The sequence below is a fragment of the Hesperophylax consimilis genome, chromosome 4 (assembly GCF_061612785.1).
Source record: "Hesperophylax consimilis isolate HC1 chromosome 4, BYU_Hcon_1.0, whole genome shotgun sequence".
NCBI lineage: Eukaryota > Metazoa > Arthropoda > Insecta > Trichoptera > Limnephilidae > Hesperophylax > Hesperophylax consimilis.
Window position 1 is genome coordinate 38,039,172 of NC_142839.1, and position 15,532 is coordinate 38,054,703.

Sequence of the window (15,532 nt, forward strand, 5' to 3'; positions counted from 1 at the left end):
AAACTAAAGACTCACCTTTTCAACTTGTCGTATCCAGAATGATGACCTTTTTTATTGTTTTATTCATCAGTAGTATTTCATTGCTCAGTCCAGGAGATTTTCTATTTGACTTTTTTTTTTTACCGCTATTAACCGTTTATTACGCGTAAACAATTTTAAAAAAAATATTTTATAACTGACACCACACGCAGAAATCATAACAATCGGTATTTGTAAATATAAATTAAATATGTATGTTAGTCGTAAATCTCTAGTTTAAGCCGAAGTCGTAAGTCGTTTTGTAGCGGTATTGTGTAAAAATGCCCACTTGGTCATAAAAATATGTATAGCTTAAGTCATTAGTTAAAAGTCTTAGTTGTAAATCACTCGACATTAGTCTTAGTTATAAGTCTCTCTATATCTATGAAACTTAGTTATAAACCAAAAGTAACTAAGTCTAAGTGATTAATGCATAAATTAAGTTGTTAAGCGCCCTTGAGGTGATTTTCTCACGAAAACGGCGCTATATAAATAATCCAATCATTATTATTATTATTTTACGTTTCTCTAAACTTTGATAAGATGATATTACCCTAAGAACCTACAATCCTACACAAATAGATGATATTATTTTTTTTTTTTTTGTCAGACTCACCTGGTTTGCGGAGTGCCCCCGTTTGTTTGTACCAACATCACGGAGCCTGTGGCGGTGCGCCTGTTTGTGGTATCGGGGGGCAAGGCCTCGGAGCCCCACAAGTTCCTGTACACCCCGCTCAGCCAGAGCACGGGCCCGCCCCACGCCACAATGCATTATAATACCCAAGGTATGACATCACTAATCTAATATACTCATCATATCACTATTTCACTTACTGAAACAACCATCCATATTAAAGAATACTAAAATAATCTCTCTACATTTTGCTATCATTTCTGTTCTGTTCAATTTTATTTTCAAAACCCAACTATTTCATATTCTTATGCGTATTTGTTATGAAATATATATTTTTTTAAATGATTTAATCTGTGACAATTTTGTTTCATCTTACTGGGACATTTTTACTCTAGGCTGTAACTCTAAGGTATCATTTCTCAACCAGAGGGTCGCAATCTGTTAAAAAAATAAGTCACGTATACAAAAAATCTGTTTTATCGAATAATAAATTCAGTACTTAATTTCAAGTAACAATCAAGTATTCTATATTAATGTATATAAATGAAAATGTTCGTTTGTACGAAATCTCAAATCTCCGAAGGCTTTTCACCGATTACTAATTTTGACACAACGTTGCATTCGAATACGCGTGTGTTTTCATATACCTATATTTTATAAATGTCACTTGTGACAGGTTTTTTTGACATGCTTTTTTAAAAAAAAAACAGCGCCATCTATTGGACATAAAAGCAACATGATCTATGGTTTCTATATCTGCAGACAGGGTTCAGCTAGTAAACTATTAAATAATGATAATATGTTGTGCGACGGTTGAGTTTGTTTTTCGTTTAAAAGTTTTTCTAGATGTGGATCGACATTTGAAACACACATGAGTAAATTATTTTCAAGTGATAAAAGACAATTTCTGTACATATTTAGTTTTTAAAGTCACCATAGATGAGAATTTTTTTTTATCACAAGTAAGAAGTGGCAAATGTGGCCAATGTTTTTAAAGAATCTGTTACTAAACATCTGTTGGTATTCACAGGGTCATATAAGCCAAAACTTTCTTATCCATATTTCAATGACTTGGTTGTTAGTCTCAAGTAAAATTTCAGTATCTAATCTAATGTAAGAAGTTAAAATATATTTGAATGTTTTTACTTATTTTTTGGCTTTTAAAGGGGTTGTGACCCTAAAAACGTTTAGAAATGAAGCTTTAAGACGATGTTGGATTGAATGCAGTTATTCCCTAATATTCTGTTAGATCATACATTACAATATTCACAGATGGATAGTATTATTATCATTTTTCGTTAAAATCACCCGAAAGGCAGTGTACAAATATTTGTATTTTTAAAACACCTATTCATTTTACAAAAAATATTTTGATGTTTACAAACAATTTCTGCACAATCAAACTTTTATTTTATTTCTTAAACATATATAAAGATCACATCATCAAACACAAAATAAACAAACTACACACAACAATCTACACAATATTATTAATTTACAGAACCTAAATTTTTGATAAAATATTTAAAATTTGAAAAAATAAGCCACTGCTTTCTTTTACTGAAAATATAATGTTGCTCTTTTATTCCATTAATCATCTGTCGCTTGTTTCCTTTATAAATAAAATTCATACAATAATAATATTAGTGAAGTGAAAAAAAGTCTTTGCAACTTTGATGAGCAAACAGAGCATGCTAATCGTAATCAGATTGTAAATATCTTGTTAATTTTATGTCATTTTAACATAATTTACAAAGAAACAATGAAATTTAACGAAATATTTATAATAACTGTGAGTTGTTAATATATCTACTGGTTATGTTTATAGTAAATTACTATTGACAATTTTCATTGTTTCAATGCTTGGTGCTCTTCTGTAGGCGGCACTATTTCATTGATACATGTTGACAAGTTAGATGTTGTGACATCGGCGTATGTCTTGCGGCCACTCGCAATCTAACTGCTCTGACGTCCATGTAAAACTGGTTAACTAATTTTAGTACTAAAATTCTTGCTAATTATCAAAGGGTTTCATGAGGTTTTTGATAAAAAAAATACATAAATATTATCATATATAAATATTATCAAATTATGTGGCAGTTTTAATATAATTTAAAATAATTATGAGAGCCTTTAGAGATGTTAACAACTTGACACAATTAACATATTGTTCGATGCCCTTACCATATGTTATAATTGACAATCGACGGTTTTGCTTTGTTCCCTTTATCCTTCCAGGTAGGTGGGTAGGTTAATGGATAAGTTAGTGCGGGGCGACTCCAAGCAGCGAGATGGCGCCACTTGCTGCGGAGCCGCGCTCTCTGCCGGTACTAGCAACACAACACACTGTACACTAGCTATAACATTACACTATACATTAGCTATAACACTACGCTACACACACACACTATACACTAGCTAAGACACTACAGTACATTTTACACTAGCTATAACACTACACTACACATACTATACACTAGCTATAACACCACACTACACACTCTGTACACTACCTATAACACTACTCTACACAACTACAATACACTAGCTATAACACTGTACACTAACTACACTACACAACGTAGCCCAGACGGAACTTAATACATACTAACCAATGTACAACTGAATCCAAACAAACTAGAACAACAAAATGCTACACAACCACTACAACATACGAGTTATAACAAGATACATTTCAAAACACAATAAAACCAACGATAAGCTAGAATACTACACAACATTGTACAAATGAGTGATGTTACAATGCAATACAACTCAACATAAACAGACAAACCAGAGTATGACACAATCAAGCAAAGAAAAGCTAGAATGTAAAATGTACAACATGAACACAGACAAGCCCTAATACAACACAACAATACTCTACAATACAAAGCTACCCAGCACCAACTGTATTCTTATTTACACTAAGATTATTTTCCTATATAATACACAGAACCTTTATTTTTTACTGTTTTATCGATTTATTTTTTTATACAATACAACAGTGGCGGTTCTTCATGGGGTGACACACGGGAGACGATCCATATCAGATTTCCCCGAAATCTACTAAAAGAAGAAAAAAAAAAAAAACGAAGATGTTTCTTCACATAACAATAAAAGCTTCTAACGTTTGCAGAAATATAATATAAAAATTTAGCTGGGATCATTTTTAACCTCGAAATTTGAATAATTCCAACAGACGACCAGACGTCTGCTCCTTGAACTTCCTTTACACAGTCAAGCTCTATAAGTCAAGACTATAGGACATGCGCTAACAGTGTGCCCTGCGTTGGGGCAAACAGGGGACGTCACCGATCATTTCTACTTAAAATTCTTATTTTTAAGTGCATTGTTTACGTTCCTAGGCATACAACCTCACATGCATACTTGTATGTTGAATTCATAGAGCTCGGGGACAGACTTTTAAATCCCCTTATGATGAATTATTGAACATCCGGGCGGGAATCGCGCGCGTTCATAAAGTTCAATATTAATCTTGCAAGATATTGCGTTACTTATATTATGCATTATATTAACACACTTTAATCGGGAAGAGTAGTTCTACCCGTTCGGTCGATTGATGCTTAACGTCGGGAAGGGTAGTTCTACCTTCTGCGCCCGCCTCATTTCAATGGCAGAAAAGAAGAAATTATCTGATGTTTTTATATGAACATTATATACCAATCTCTTTATAAAGGTCCCAACTATATGTACATAATTATCAAATTGCAATGCAAGTCTTTTTTTTGTATTTATCTTGGAGTCTTTTGTGTACATCGATATTTCAACTAAAATGGCTATTATTATTGAACACCTGACACTTGATAAGTATTGCGTTTGAAGATCAACGAAATAAGTAATTTAGATAACATATTCTGTTATTCTAATAATTCAATTCTTGGAATGAGGGTTTTTATGACCATGAAACCCGAAACAAATCTCTCTATCTCTGTTCCGCACCCACTCAACTCCTAGGTGCGAGCGAGCGCACAGTGTCTGATGCGACTAACAAAAGCAGGTATCGGCAAACACAGTTTGATAAGACAAGACCATAATAAATATTTACAAGTGTATGCCAGTTTTTAAAACGCAAATTGTCGTACGGTTGTGTTCTGAGGAGATAATATTTATATTAGCTTTTTAAAACCTTTCAAAATGTATTCTGAAAATTACGAAAGTGATTATGAAATCGTTGCAGATAATTTATCTGCCTGTTCTAGTAATTATTTGTCTGAATTCGATAGTGAAAGTGAAGAATCTAGTGGAAGTGAAGAAATTCCTTGTAGGAGAAGAATGTCAGTGATGCCATTACAGTTTAGTGATTCTGAAGAAAGTGATATGGAGGAAGAAGGAGAAGAGTGGTCTCGAATAGATAATCCGCCAAATATCGAATCATTTTTAGGTCATCCTGGTGTTTGCGTAACACCAGCTGATTCCAAAAGTATTATGCAAGTAGTAGAACTATTTATTGGAAATGATTTGTTTGAAATGATGGCAGAAGAAAGCAATCGTTACCATGCTCAAAATGAATCAAGATTCAAACAAACGAACAAATCCATCAAGTGGAAGCCCATAAATATTCCAGATATGAAAAAAATGTTGACGTGAACTGAAACTGATTAGATAAAAGTGGTTAGAAACTAAAACCTAATAGTGTATGGTGAAAAACAATAAACAATATTACGTGAGCAATACGAGAAGCATTCTACCGTAAGTGATTATTTTAAATTTCATTTGAAAAAATAACCAATATTATTAGCACGTTCCGATGGTTTTGGTCCGCTGTACCGTGCGAGGAGCAATTGCACACGTGGTATTTCAATGGGTAATAATATGTTACTCTGACGATACTAGAAAAGTGGCAATTCTTTTTGTTTTTATAATGATTTGGGCTTGGTGAAAATATAATAAATTGTAATTTTATAAAATTGAAACCTAGTTTATACTTAAAAAATTGAGCCCTAATTACCCAACAATGACTTTGTTTTCGATTTATTGTGTTGCATTAGAAATAATACTTGGTTTTCGGCTAGAAATTTTATAGCTTGGGTATGCTGAGTTAATATGTAGAAAATTTTATTGAAATATTTCCATTATTTTCGAAGATATAGCGATTTAAAACAAATTAAACAAATTCGCGCGGGACCTTTATTTTCGCCCGTTTTCAGCGGTCAGCCGGCGAAAAAATAACCCGATCAAAGTGTGTTAATTGGCATATCTATAGAGATTTTAATTTATTTTGTGTTTAGACATCTTATTAAGTGCAAGACTTGTCCATGAACATTTTTGTTTGAGAAATTTTATACATTCTCCGGCAGTGATATTTCAGTACGCATAAAATATATCGGTCACCACCATCGAAGAAGTGCTCAAACCGCCACTGTATTACAACATTATCCATTACATATGAATATGTTTATTGACTGTTAATTTACTAAATAATTCACCTATTTCATACTAAACGCATGTACATAATATTTCTATGATTATTATTTATTTTTATGTACCAAGTGTATACACGGTGTCCGGAAACTCACAGTACAAATGGGAAACCGGTGAATCTTCTTAACAAGAACGAAAAAAAAAAAAGTATTATAAAGCTTTTGAAGCCTTGTTTACTTTTTATAAGGCATTGAACAGCTGATATTAACACCCTAGCGACTGATTTTTGTAAAATTTTACCGAAAAAATTCAATTTCGGACTCGATTTACTCAAAAACGATAGTTCATATTAAAAAAAATTATACCACAAAATCAACTCCGAATGTGATGTAGATTTACTAGTTTCCCGCTTGTACCACTAATTTCCGGGCATTTTGTATTTGTTTTAAATCATAATATGTAATATTTAGCATTATCATTGGAATATTTCTTTAGGAACTGGAGACGCAGAGCTGAGCGTGAGACAATTGTTTGCTTTCAGATTATTTTTAGTTATTATTCTCCGAAGCAGAGCATCAGATCCCTTTGCTTTGTTCTTTAACTCTTCATTCTTTGCAATTTGAATATATTGTAGATCATCTATAATTGTATTAGTAAATAATACAAACAATCATTTCTCTTTTATAGTATTCCAAATGCAAAGAACATTATTAATGTGGTTTTAATATTGTGTTTTGTTCTCTGAAATGTCTACCAAAATAAGTTAGTTTTATAGCAACGTTAAGACCGCATGAAAAACAGAGTTTTACATAATTGAATCAACTATCTCCACTTGCTCCAATAAAATAGCCAAAATATTCTAGTAATATAATGTGTTCTAATTGCGCAGGCATGATGAGTGGCCACTTCAGTAACAGCAACAGCAACAGCAATGAGGTGAAGGAGGACTCGAAGCCCATGGGCCTGTGGGAGGGTGTGGATGGCGAGGGAGGGGGAGGGGGAGGGGGTGGCAGCCTAATGCCCCCGCCGGCCCTGCCTCTGCGCCGCCCCTCCCTGCTGCCCGACCACTCCTCCCCCCCACTCAACCACTTCAAGACGGAGACCGCTGACGACTCCAGCCAAGGATCCATGATTGACGAAAACACCAGCAATGAAATGATGCCACTACATATAAGAAACAATCCATATAAAATCCACAATGAAAACTCCATGGATATGAATGATAATAGTATCGACGGCGTACACTTGAGATCGCAACAGATGCCAAATGAAACGGTCTCTCTCTACACCACCATGCGCATGCTTCCCCGGCCCGACAACTCCTCAATGTCCATGGTTGTTAACAACAATAATGTAGACATGATCAGAATGAACGAAACTGCCGCCACAATGCAAATAATCAATGAAAATAACATGGATATGATGATGCGTCGCGATGACTGTAACAGTCAACATGTCAACATGAGAGACAACGGTGTTGGTGCGTACCCCTCCAACGCCCTTCTCATCCAGCAGATGATCCCGAACCAGATGGCAGGCCAAATGACGGGACAGATGACGGGACAGATGACGGGTCCTCCGCTACTTCTACCTTCTCCTGGCACCAGACAAATGTCTCCAGAGGAAATGAAAGTGATGGACTTGCGGATGAAGCCAGCTGGCATTGTCAACAGTGACGCCCCGTCCATGGAGACTTTCAGACAGTTTGTAGATTCCCACGGGAAGCTGCCCGCGCAGTCTGCCCAGAGTGTTGAGAACTTCCTCTCCAATATGGACAATAAAACAGTATTACCGCAAACACTAGGCAAATCTAATGTTTCATCTTTTTCTCAGAAATTGCAAGCCATTCAGAAACACAACTCCACCGATAAGATGATGGAGTCCGTGACTGCGGCCATATTCCAGTCTAGCGGGCAGGCGGGAGAGGGCAACCTGTACTCCCAAGCCAGTTCCATGAGGCAGATGGTGGACGGCCTTCAGGAGCAGTTGATAGCCTCCAAGCAAGCTTCCATGCAGGATTCCATGATGCAGGCTTCCAATATGGCTGGCACTATTATGGCCAATAACCTCAATGATTCTCAAAATAAACCTAACAATATTATCGACTTCAACAATTCTTTCGGACAAGTCGAACTCTCTGGAGAAAAACTTTCATCAGCAGGTCAAATTTCACATCATCAAAATATGATGGATAATCAGAATGCTCTGGAAATGAATGCGCTGGTGTCGTCCGCTATCCACGTGGGCATCATGAACTCCACCCCCGTGGCTTCCAAGCTCGACAGCCTGATTAACTCTACCGTGGAGCAACACCTCAGCCCGTCTCACTCAGATTCTTCCTCCTCTCATCGTTCTCCTTCCAGTCATATTATTCTATCGGCTCACGCAAGTCCTGAAATGGTTCTAAACCCTAACAGTTCCCCCCAAATGTCTCCACTGGCCGGAGCCATGTCCCCCGACATTATTCTCAACCCCCAAGTGTCACCCTCCATGATGTGTGCGGACGGAGCTATGCCCACCCCACAGCTCCTCAACTCTAACCATACTCTGCCGCAGGACAACATGATGATGCTAGTTGGAGTTGGAAACCAGTCCAGTCAGGGGGATTCCATGTCCATGATGGGTGCTACGCACATGATTAGCCCCACAGTGAAAACACCGCCTTCGGCTGTCAAGAACATGATTCTAAGTGCAGCCGCAGAGATATTCACGTCAGATTCCACCATGAATGCCTTGGTCACATCCGCCATTAATACAGCTAACATACTGACCAATGAGAATGCTCAGAACCAGCCGTCCTTGCCCTCCAGCAGTGCTTGCCCACCGGACAGTGTACTCCAGCAGACGGAACAGCCGCTGCCATTCCCCGCCCCCGAGCAGTACGAGGCCGTGGTGGCGCAGATGAAGGAGGACAGCGCCAGTGAGTCGGCCGTCATGAACCAGGCCGTGAGTCAGGCCATGAGCCTGGCTGTGAGCCAGGCCGTGAGTCAAGCTGTGAGCCAGGCCGTGAGCCAGGAGATGAAGACTTCTGCGTCGGTGCCAATGCAGGAACTGAACATTATGAGTGACAATGACCTGCTGAGTTACATCAATCCCAGCTGTTTTGATCAAGGTACTTTTATCATATTATTTATGCATCATTGAACTTTTATTGTTTACAACGACCGTAGCAGTAAGAGGTCTGACTCTGAAGCTGTGGTTAAGGGTTTGAATCCTGAAGATGTACATACAAAATGTTTTAATGAAATTAAAAAATCATTTATGAAATACATATGGCCGATAAACATAATAACTATGTTATTTTTTTTATTTTGTTTCAGTCTGAGGACAAAACATCTAATCCAGAAGTTTTGGGTATACAAAAAACAACAATTTTTTCACATATTGTGACAGTGCAAATCTATGACAGTACAAAACAGTGAAGGAATAATGCCTGGACAGTAACAAAGTAATCTGAGCAGGAACGTTGTAAAGTTTTATAATAAGTTGTATTTTGTAAGATTTAAGTTTGTCATTTACACATTATTTCAAATAAATGTAGCTTTTAAATGTGGCCTTAGTGTTTCAGCAAATTATTGCTAGTAAAACGTACTTTTGTAAAAGTGTTATTATTTTTATATACATTGTTTCATTGAATCAGACTCAATGTCCTTCATATTTTAAAAATATAAAATCATCACACATTAATTATTGACGACTGATTATAATAAGTTAAATACCTTTATTTCAATTTAAAATCTTTTTTGATACAACAAAATGTATTGTAGATAATGAATTGTACTGACAAATATACAAAGAATCTTCATTTTTATGCAAAATGTACCTACATTATTTTTAAGTCAGGAATTGATTTCTATTTACACTTGTCAACAAATTAATAAAGAAAGTCAGTAACAAACCGTCTATATTTTGTAATTTGTTCAATGGAGGATACAGAATATCATTGGGAATTCATGTTTATTATTTCCTTTCTTTCTAATCTGAAGCGAGTGTTAACCCTTAGGAGCCGGAGCCCTGTAACTGCAGTGTTGAAGGATTGTGCCCACGCACGTCATGAAGCACTGCAATTGCAGTGTCGACCTTGTGCATTCATTTTGTCTTTGGATATTACTTCTACTGTGTTCGTTAAACACAAAAATCAAAAACTCACTTTATCAAGTATGGTATTGTGTACATCAGGGGTTCCCAACCCCGTGCCCGCGGGCGCCATGGTGCCGATTCGTATGTGCCCGCCACTATTCGAAAGTGAAATAATTTTTTCATAAACATTAATTAAAAATGCGAATTATTTTTATTTATTTGTTAGAGTTTTAATTTTTTTGAGTGCCTAGGTTTATTAAATACGTTCGTATGTTTGCGATATTGTATGTATGAGTGGTTCCTTTGTTGACAGTACTTGTCGCAACCTGTCTAGCGGCGAGCCAGACTGCACTCTTCACTCTAGCCTGGAACGGAGAGTTCTATTTGCACATCACTCCTTGTTCACGCAGAAAACCCGAAGTGAACGAACGAACTGAGCCGATGAACGCCGAAGGCGCCAAAACACATGGCACATGACTCTGCCAGCTCTGTCTGTCAGTGAAAGCAATAAGCATGGCCCCGACAGCCAAACTGACAGTAGTCACGTGCTCGTACCGTCCCGATCGGTTCGGCGATCATCGGCTCACTTCGGGTTTTCGGCGTGTACAAGGAGTGATGTGTAAATAGCATTCCCCACCTGGAAACGCGTTGTTGTCATTTTGATTGCGATTGCTGCCCCGAGTTTGTCGATTAAAAATAGGTGGTGCCCGCCACCCTACCGATATTTTAGAACGTGCTCTAGAGTACAAAAAGGTTGGGAACCCCTGGTCTACATGTTGACCTTAACAAAAATGTTTTTTTATTTATTGAATATTCTTGCCGGCTCTTACGGGTTAAAGTCAACAATTAATAATTAATTAAAAATTTATTTTCGTATACATTTTTAAATGTTGTAATTACACATTAAATTATATTGTTACATTGTTTTATCTTTGATAAGATATATTATAGATAATTTCTTTACATTATTATATAATTTTGAAATTTAATTCAAGTATGAATTAATTTTGATTTACTTGGTAAATTAATGTTTTCCATTTTTGAAGAGGTATTGGAATTTTTAATGATAATGTAATATTGTTGTGTGCGTATGGCTATTTGTTTTGGGATTGATAAATTAACTTTTATTTTCTGTGGCGACACTGATTGTTTTAATTTAATAAATAGAGGAACTCTTTTTATACTTGGCCATTATTGCTTGGGTAAATTATAGAAAACTTTATTCTTATTATTATTGTTCCATTACGACGAAGTTGTATAAGAAAAAAAAGCGATTTGATTGAGTTAAACGTTGAAAGTTTCAAAATTGAACAATTTTTTAATTTTGTTTCAAGTACACAATATATACAAAACGTGGTACTCTTAATAAAAATTGCAACGAAAATAATATCCAAACAATTTTTTTCAATTATGAAATTCATCCGACATTTCCATGTAATTTATCAATGTTTTTATATCAATATTATTATTTTTACCACAGCCTTAGAAGAAGTATTTACTGAAAAAAACACATATGATGCTCTATATTTTATATTAATTTACACAAAGGCAACATTAAATAACTTTAAAGGTTTTTAACAGTAAAGTCAGGGCTGAGCCAAACGGCGCCTGACACTAAAAAACTTCAAGGGTGCTGTGTAAGGTATTACCTGAATCTTGGGCCTTGGCTTCTTGGCAAGTCAGCACCCGGAGCGGACTGCTCCAATTGCACCTGCACAGGGCCGGCCCTGAGAAAAGTAGTTTATGCATTGTTGTTGTTTTTATTATAATAAATCGTTTATGGTACATATATTATGTAGTGTAAAATCCAAAGATAATGTAATAAAAGAAGATATGTTGTCTAGTATTTTTAATATGGAGACAGTGAGTCTCTGGCATCCCCAATTGAGTATGTTGTGAGGCAGAAGGGGTAAATTTTCTTTGCTCCGCTATGCATAAATTATTTAAACAAAACATTGTTTCAACTTAATACCACAAGAAGCAACTATTCATGTCGGGACAGATGTAAAAGATGCATTCAAGTTCCATTTTTCCAATAAAAGTTCAAAGTTAAAAACAACTTATAGATAATATGTTGTATTTGAAAGAAAAACATTGCATTTTGTCTATTACCATCAGCTTCTACAACAATAATTATCGACAAAAATAAACTAGTAATACGAAATATAGATAGTCGGTATTTAAACGTAATCTCGTCCCATCGCTAGGTTTGCGATGACAGCTTCGCCGGCTAGTGCAGGGGCTTACGTCAAATAAAAACTTTAAAAAATCATATCGTATTCTAATTTTTTACTTACAGGTGAAACGATATTCCATTTGTTTTGATGTTCACTTGGCGTGTCGCATTTTAACAAAGTCGCACTGAACAAGACGGCATCACAAACTCAACTACATGAACTAATTCTTTACGTATTTAAATCACACTCAGTAAACCATGATCCGCCAACGGTTGTGCGTCCCTCACAGCATATCTCCTTATATTCTATTATCTTTGGTAAAATCTGTAATCAAATTGTATTTTATGATTGTTCCTTTTTTTGTATCTGAATTTTCAGTGCCAAGAGATTAGCTTGTGTGGTTATGTTTACATTTACAGAATAAATGAATGGGATATTTAGTATTCATAGTTTATTGTATGTTGTTGTTGATGTGACGATATTGTAAATATGTATTGCGTCTTGGTGTAAGTTTGTGCATAATTCCACTGCCATTATTGAGAATTCTCTGCCATAAAGTCAAAATAATTTCATCTATAAAAATAAAAGGTGCTGAATTATTCTAGATATCCCTTTTAATAAGGTAAAGGGATTCTCTGAATTCTGACAGTTGGACCACAATACATATTAAAATAAAAGTAAAAATACAAATAATGCATTAAAACAAAATAATCTAGCCTTTTTTTTGGTTCAATTTGTACACCTCCATTTTTTTATTTCATAACATATTAATGAATACATTTTTTGTTTTTAATTTACTTTTGTTACATTATTATTATAAAACAATGTATGCATGCTTTATTAATTACTTTTACAGACATGTATAGTAACAATAAAAACCAAAAATGAAAACCAGCATAAGAAAAATAATTACAAATTTAATCATAAAAGAAAGTCACTACGTAACGTCTGAAGGTTGTGTCGAAATATAAAGCCCAAAAATTAACATAATTATGTTTTACTAGCTAAAGTTCCAGACGTTGCCAGGGCTTTAAAGAGTTTTTTGAAATCAGACTTAAGTGACCTTTCTCTTGTTTAGGTATTCTTTATATAAATAGATTACCGCCAATATGTTTTGCCATTTTAACACAAATAAAAGAAAAATGTACTTATAAAATTTTTTGGTGTGAAGAAATCAAAATCATAGGTAAAATAATTTATTAAAAAAATATCCACATCAGAGCCGGGGAGAGGTATTTTAGCACCAGGGGCACACATTTGAAAATGCAACCACTACATAAATGTTGTACTTCGAACTATCGGGAAAAAGTTGTTTTTTTTAACAGGTTAACATTAGGACGCATGACCGGTGCGTTTTAGTACCAAATCAAATGTAATGTGAAAATGAAACGTGCAACAACATTTTAACTAAAAAAAAGGGCAAACTCTGAAAATATTTAAAATACTTTTCAAAACCAATTTTGTACCCCAGCCACCCATTTCCAGGCTCTATACAATATGTGCGTGTTTTATTTTCCACAATAGTACCTAATTAAAATAAATATTTATCCTATATCATAATGTTTTTTTGGTTTTTTCGTGCATAACATAATAACGTGGACCTAACGCTCGTAAGTGTTAAGTGCAGTTTTAAGTAAAAACAATTACAAAAAAAAAAGTTTTTTAAAGCATTTATCAAAATTACTCACTTTGTAAATAGATTTACAAATTGCACTTAACACGTGTGTGCGTTAGGCTGTTGATATATGAAGCTATTTGCTGTTATCTATAAATATTAAGGTTATTCATTATATATTATAAAAATAACGTACTTAAACGTTTCAGAGTCTATCTAGAGCAGAGGTTCCCAAAGTGGTCTATATGGACCCCCAGGGGTCAATATCGGCTTGCTGGGGGTCTATGTCAGCGAGAAAAAAAATTGGGGGTCCACGAGATTCAAATGGGGGTACATACGAGCGGACCCCCATTTACCACAAGTCAACATTTAGGAGTTCCGTAAATGACACGATAGACCTAACAAACATATAATAGACTGAGAAATTACATATTTGATATTTGTATTTTTATATTTCGTGAAGTTGTTTATTGAGGTATATAAATAGAGTCTACGTTCCTTTTCTCGTCAGAATTAATTTATTCAAGCAAAACATTGTTTATTGGAAGCCGCGAATTTACCTAGTTCCCCAACTTGTTTTTGAAAAACGTCCGGGGTAATAATGACGTTCAACATTTAAAGGCACACAGACTTCAAAACTAAGTCTGAGGACATTTTGACTATGGAAATGGAACGTTGAAGAATCGGATATCATGTGACAAGAAGAACTGACCGGAATGACTAACAAAGAACTTAAGGGGCCGTTCTGTAGGGCTAGCTACAGAAAGAAATTCCCGTTGCTTATCCTGCTTCATTTTCATTTGGTGTAATACCTCACAAGGGCGCCCCTGTCTGCACAGTGTAAAGACAGAGGAACTATACCGCCACCCAGTTGTTGGACAGGCAAGGGAAGGGAATCTTTTTAGGAAAAATATAAATGATTATCACATGGGACGTCAATAGTTTTAGGAAAATTCAATATTCGGCAGGCAGGGGGTCTACAGAAGAAAATTTTTTTGGCAAGTGGTCTACGGCGCAAAAAAGTTTGGGAACCTCTGATCTAGAGAATACATATAATAACAATTATTATCATATTGAGGGGTAGTTACTATGTAACTCTAGGTAACTCTGAAAGCAGTATGTTCGAGTTATACACAAAACCATACCTTTATTGCCTCACCTTTATGCCAAAACACATACAGTACTCTCTCTAATTCAGTAATCTGCCGAGTGCCTAAACTCGAGTGCCAAGCTTTGTATACCGACAGGTTGGGTTATCTCACTGTTACAAATTCAGTAATCTCTCGCATGCCTAGACTCGAGTGCCAAGCTTTGTATACCGACAGGTTGAGTTATCTCACTGGTACAAATTCAGTAATCTCTCGCATGCCTAGACTCGAGTGCCAAGCTTTGTATACCGACGGGTTGGGTTATCTCATTCTTACAAATTCAGTAATCTGCCGTGTGCCTAGACTCGAGTGCCAAGCTTTGTATACCGATGGGTTAGGTTATCTCACTCTTACAAATTCAGTAATCTGCCGCATGCCTAGACTCGAGTGCCAAGCTTAGTGTACCGACGGGTTGGGTTATCTCTCTCTTACAAATTTGGTTACTATACCGCCGTCTAGCTTGCTAGAGCTGACC

The 15,532-nt window shown here is 35.7% G+C and overlaps 2 protein-coding genes across 4 annotated transcripts in view; one reads left to right on the forward strand and one right to left on the reverse strand.

The window, feature by feature from the left end:
* Positions 1-12,971, forward strand: part of NFAT (nuclear factor of activated T cells 3) — a 145,352-nt gene extending 132,381 nt beyond the window's left edge. For all 3 annotated transcript variants that reach the window (XM_089630925.1, XM_089630924.1, XM_089630926.1), the window contains 3 exons: positions 629-803; positions 6,927-9,149; positions 9,358-12,971. In XM_089630925.1, the coding sequence (XP_089487051.1) occupies positions 629-803; positions 6,927-9,149; positions 9,358-9,362 (2,403 nt within the window). In that variant the 3' untranslated portion in view covers positions 9,363-12,971. The remainder of the gene's footprint in view (positions 1-628; positions 804-6,926; positions 9,150-9,357) is intronic.
* LOC149424672 (uncharacterized) overlaps positions 1-15,532 on the reverse strand; it is a 37,042-nt gene that overhangs the window by 6,649 nt on the left and 14,861 nt on the right. The gene's annotated exons all lie outside the window — the stretch shown is intronic.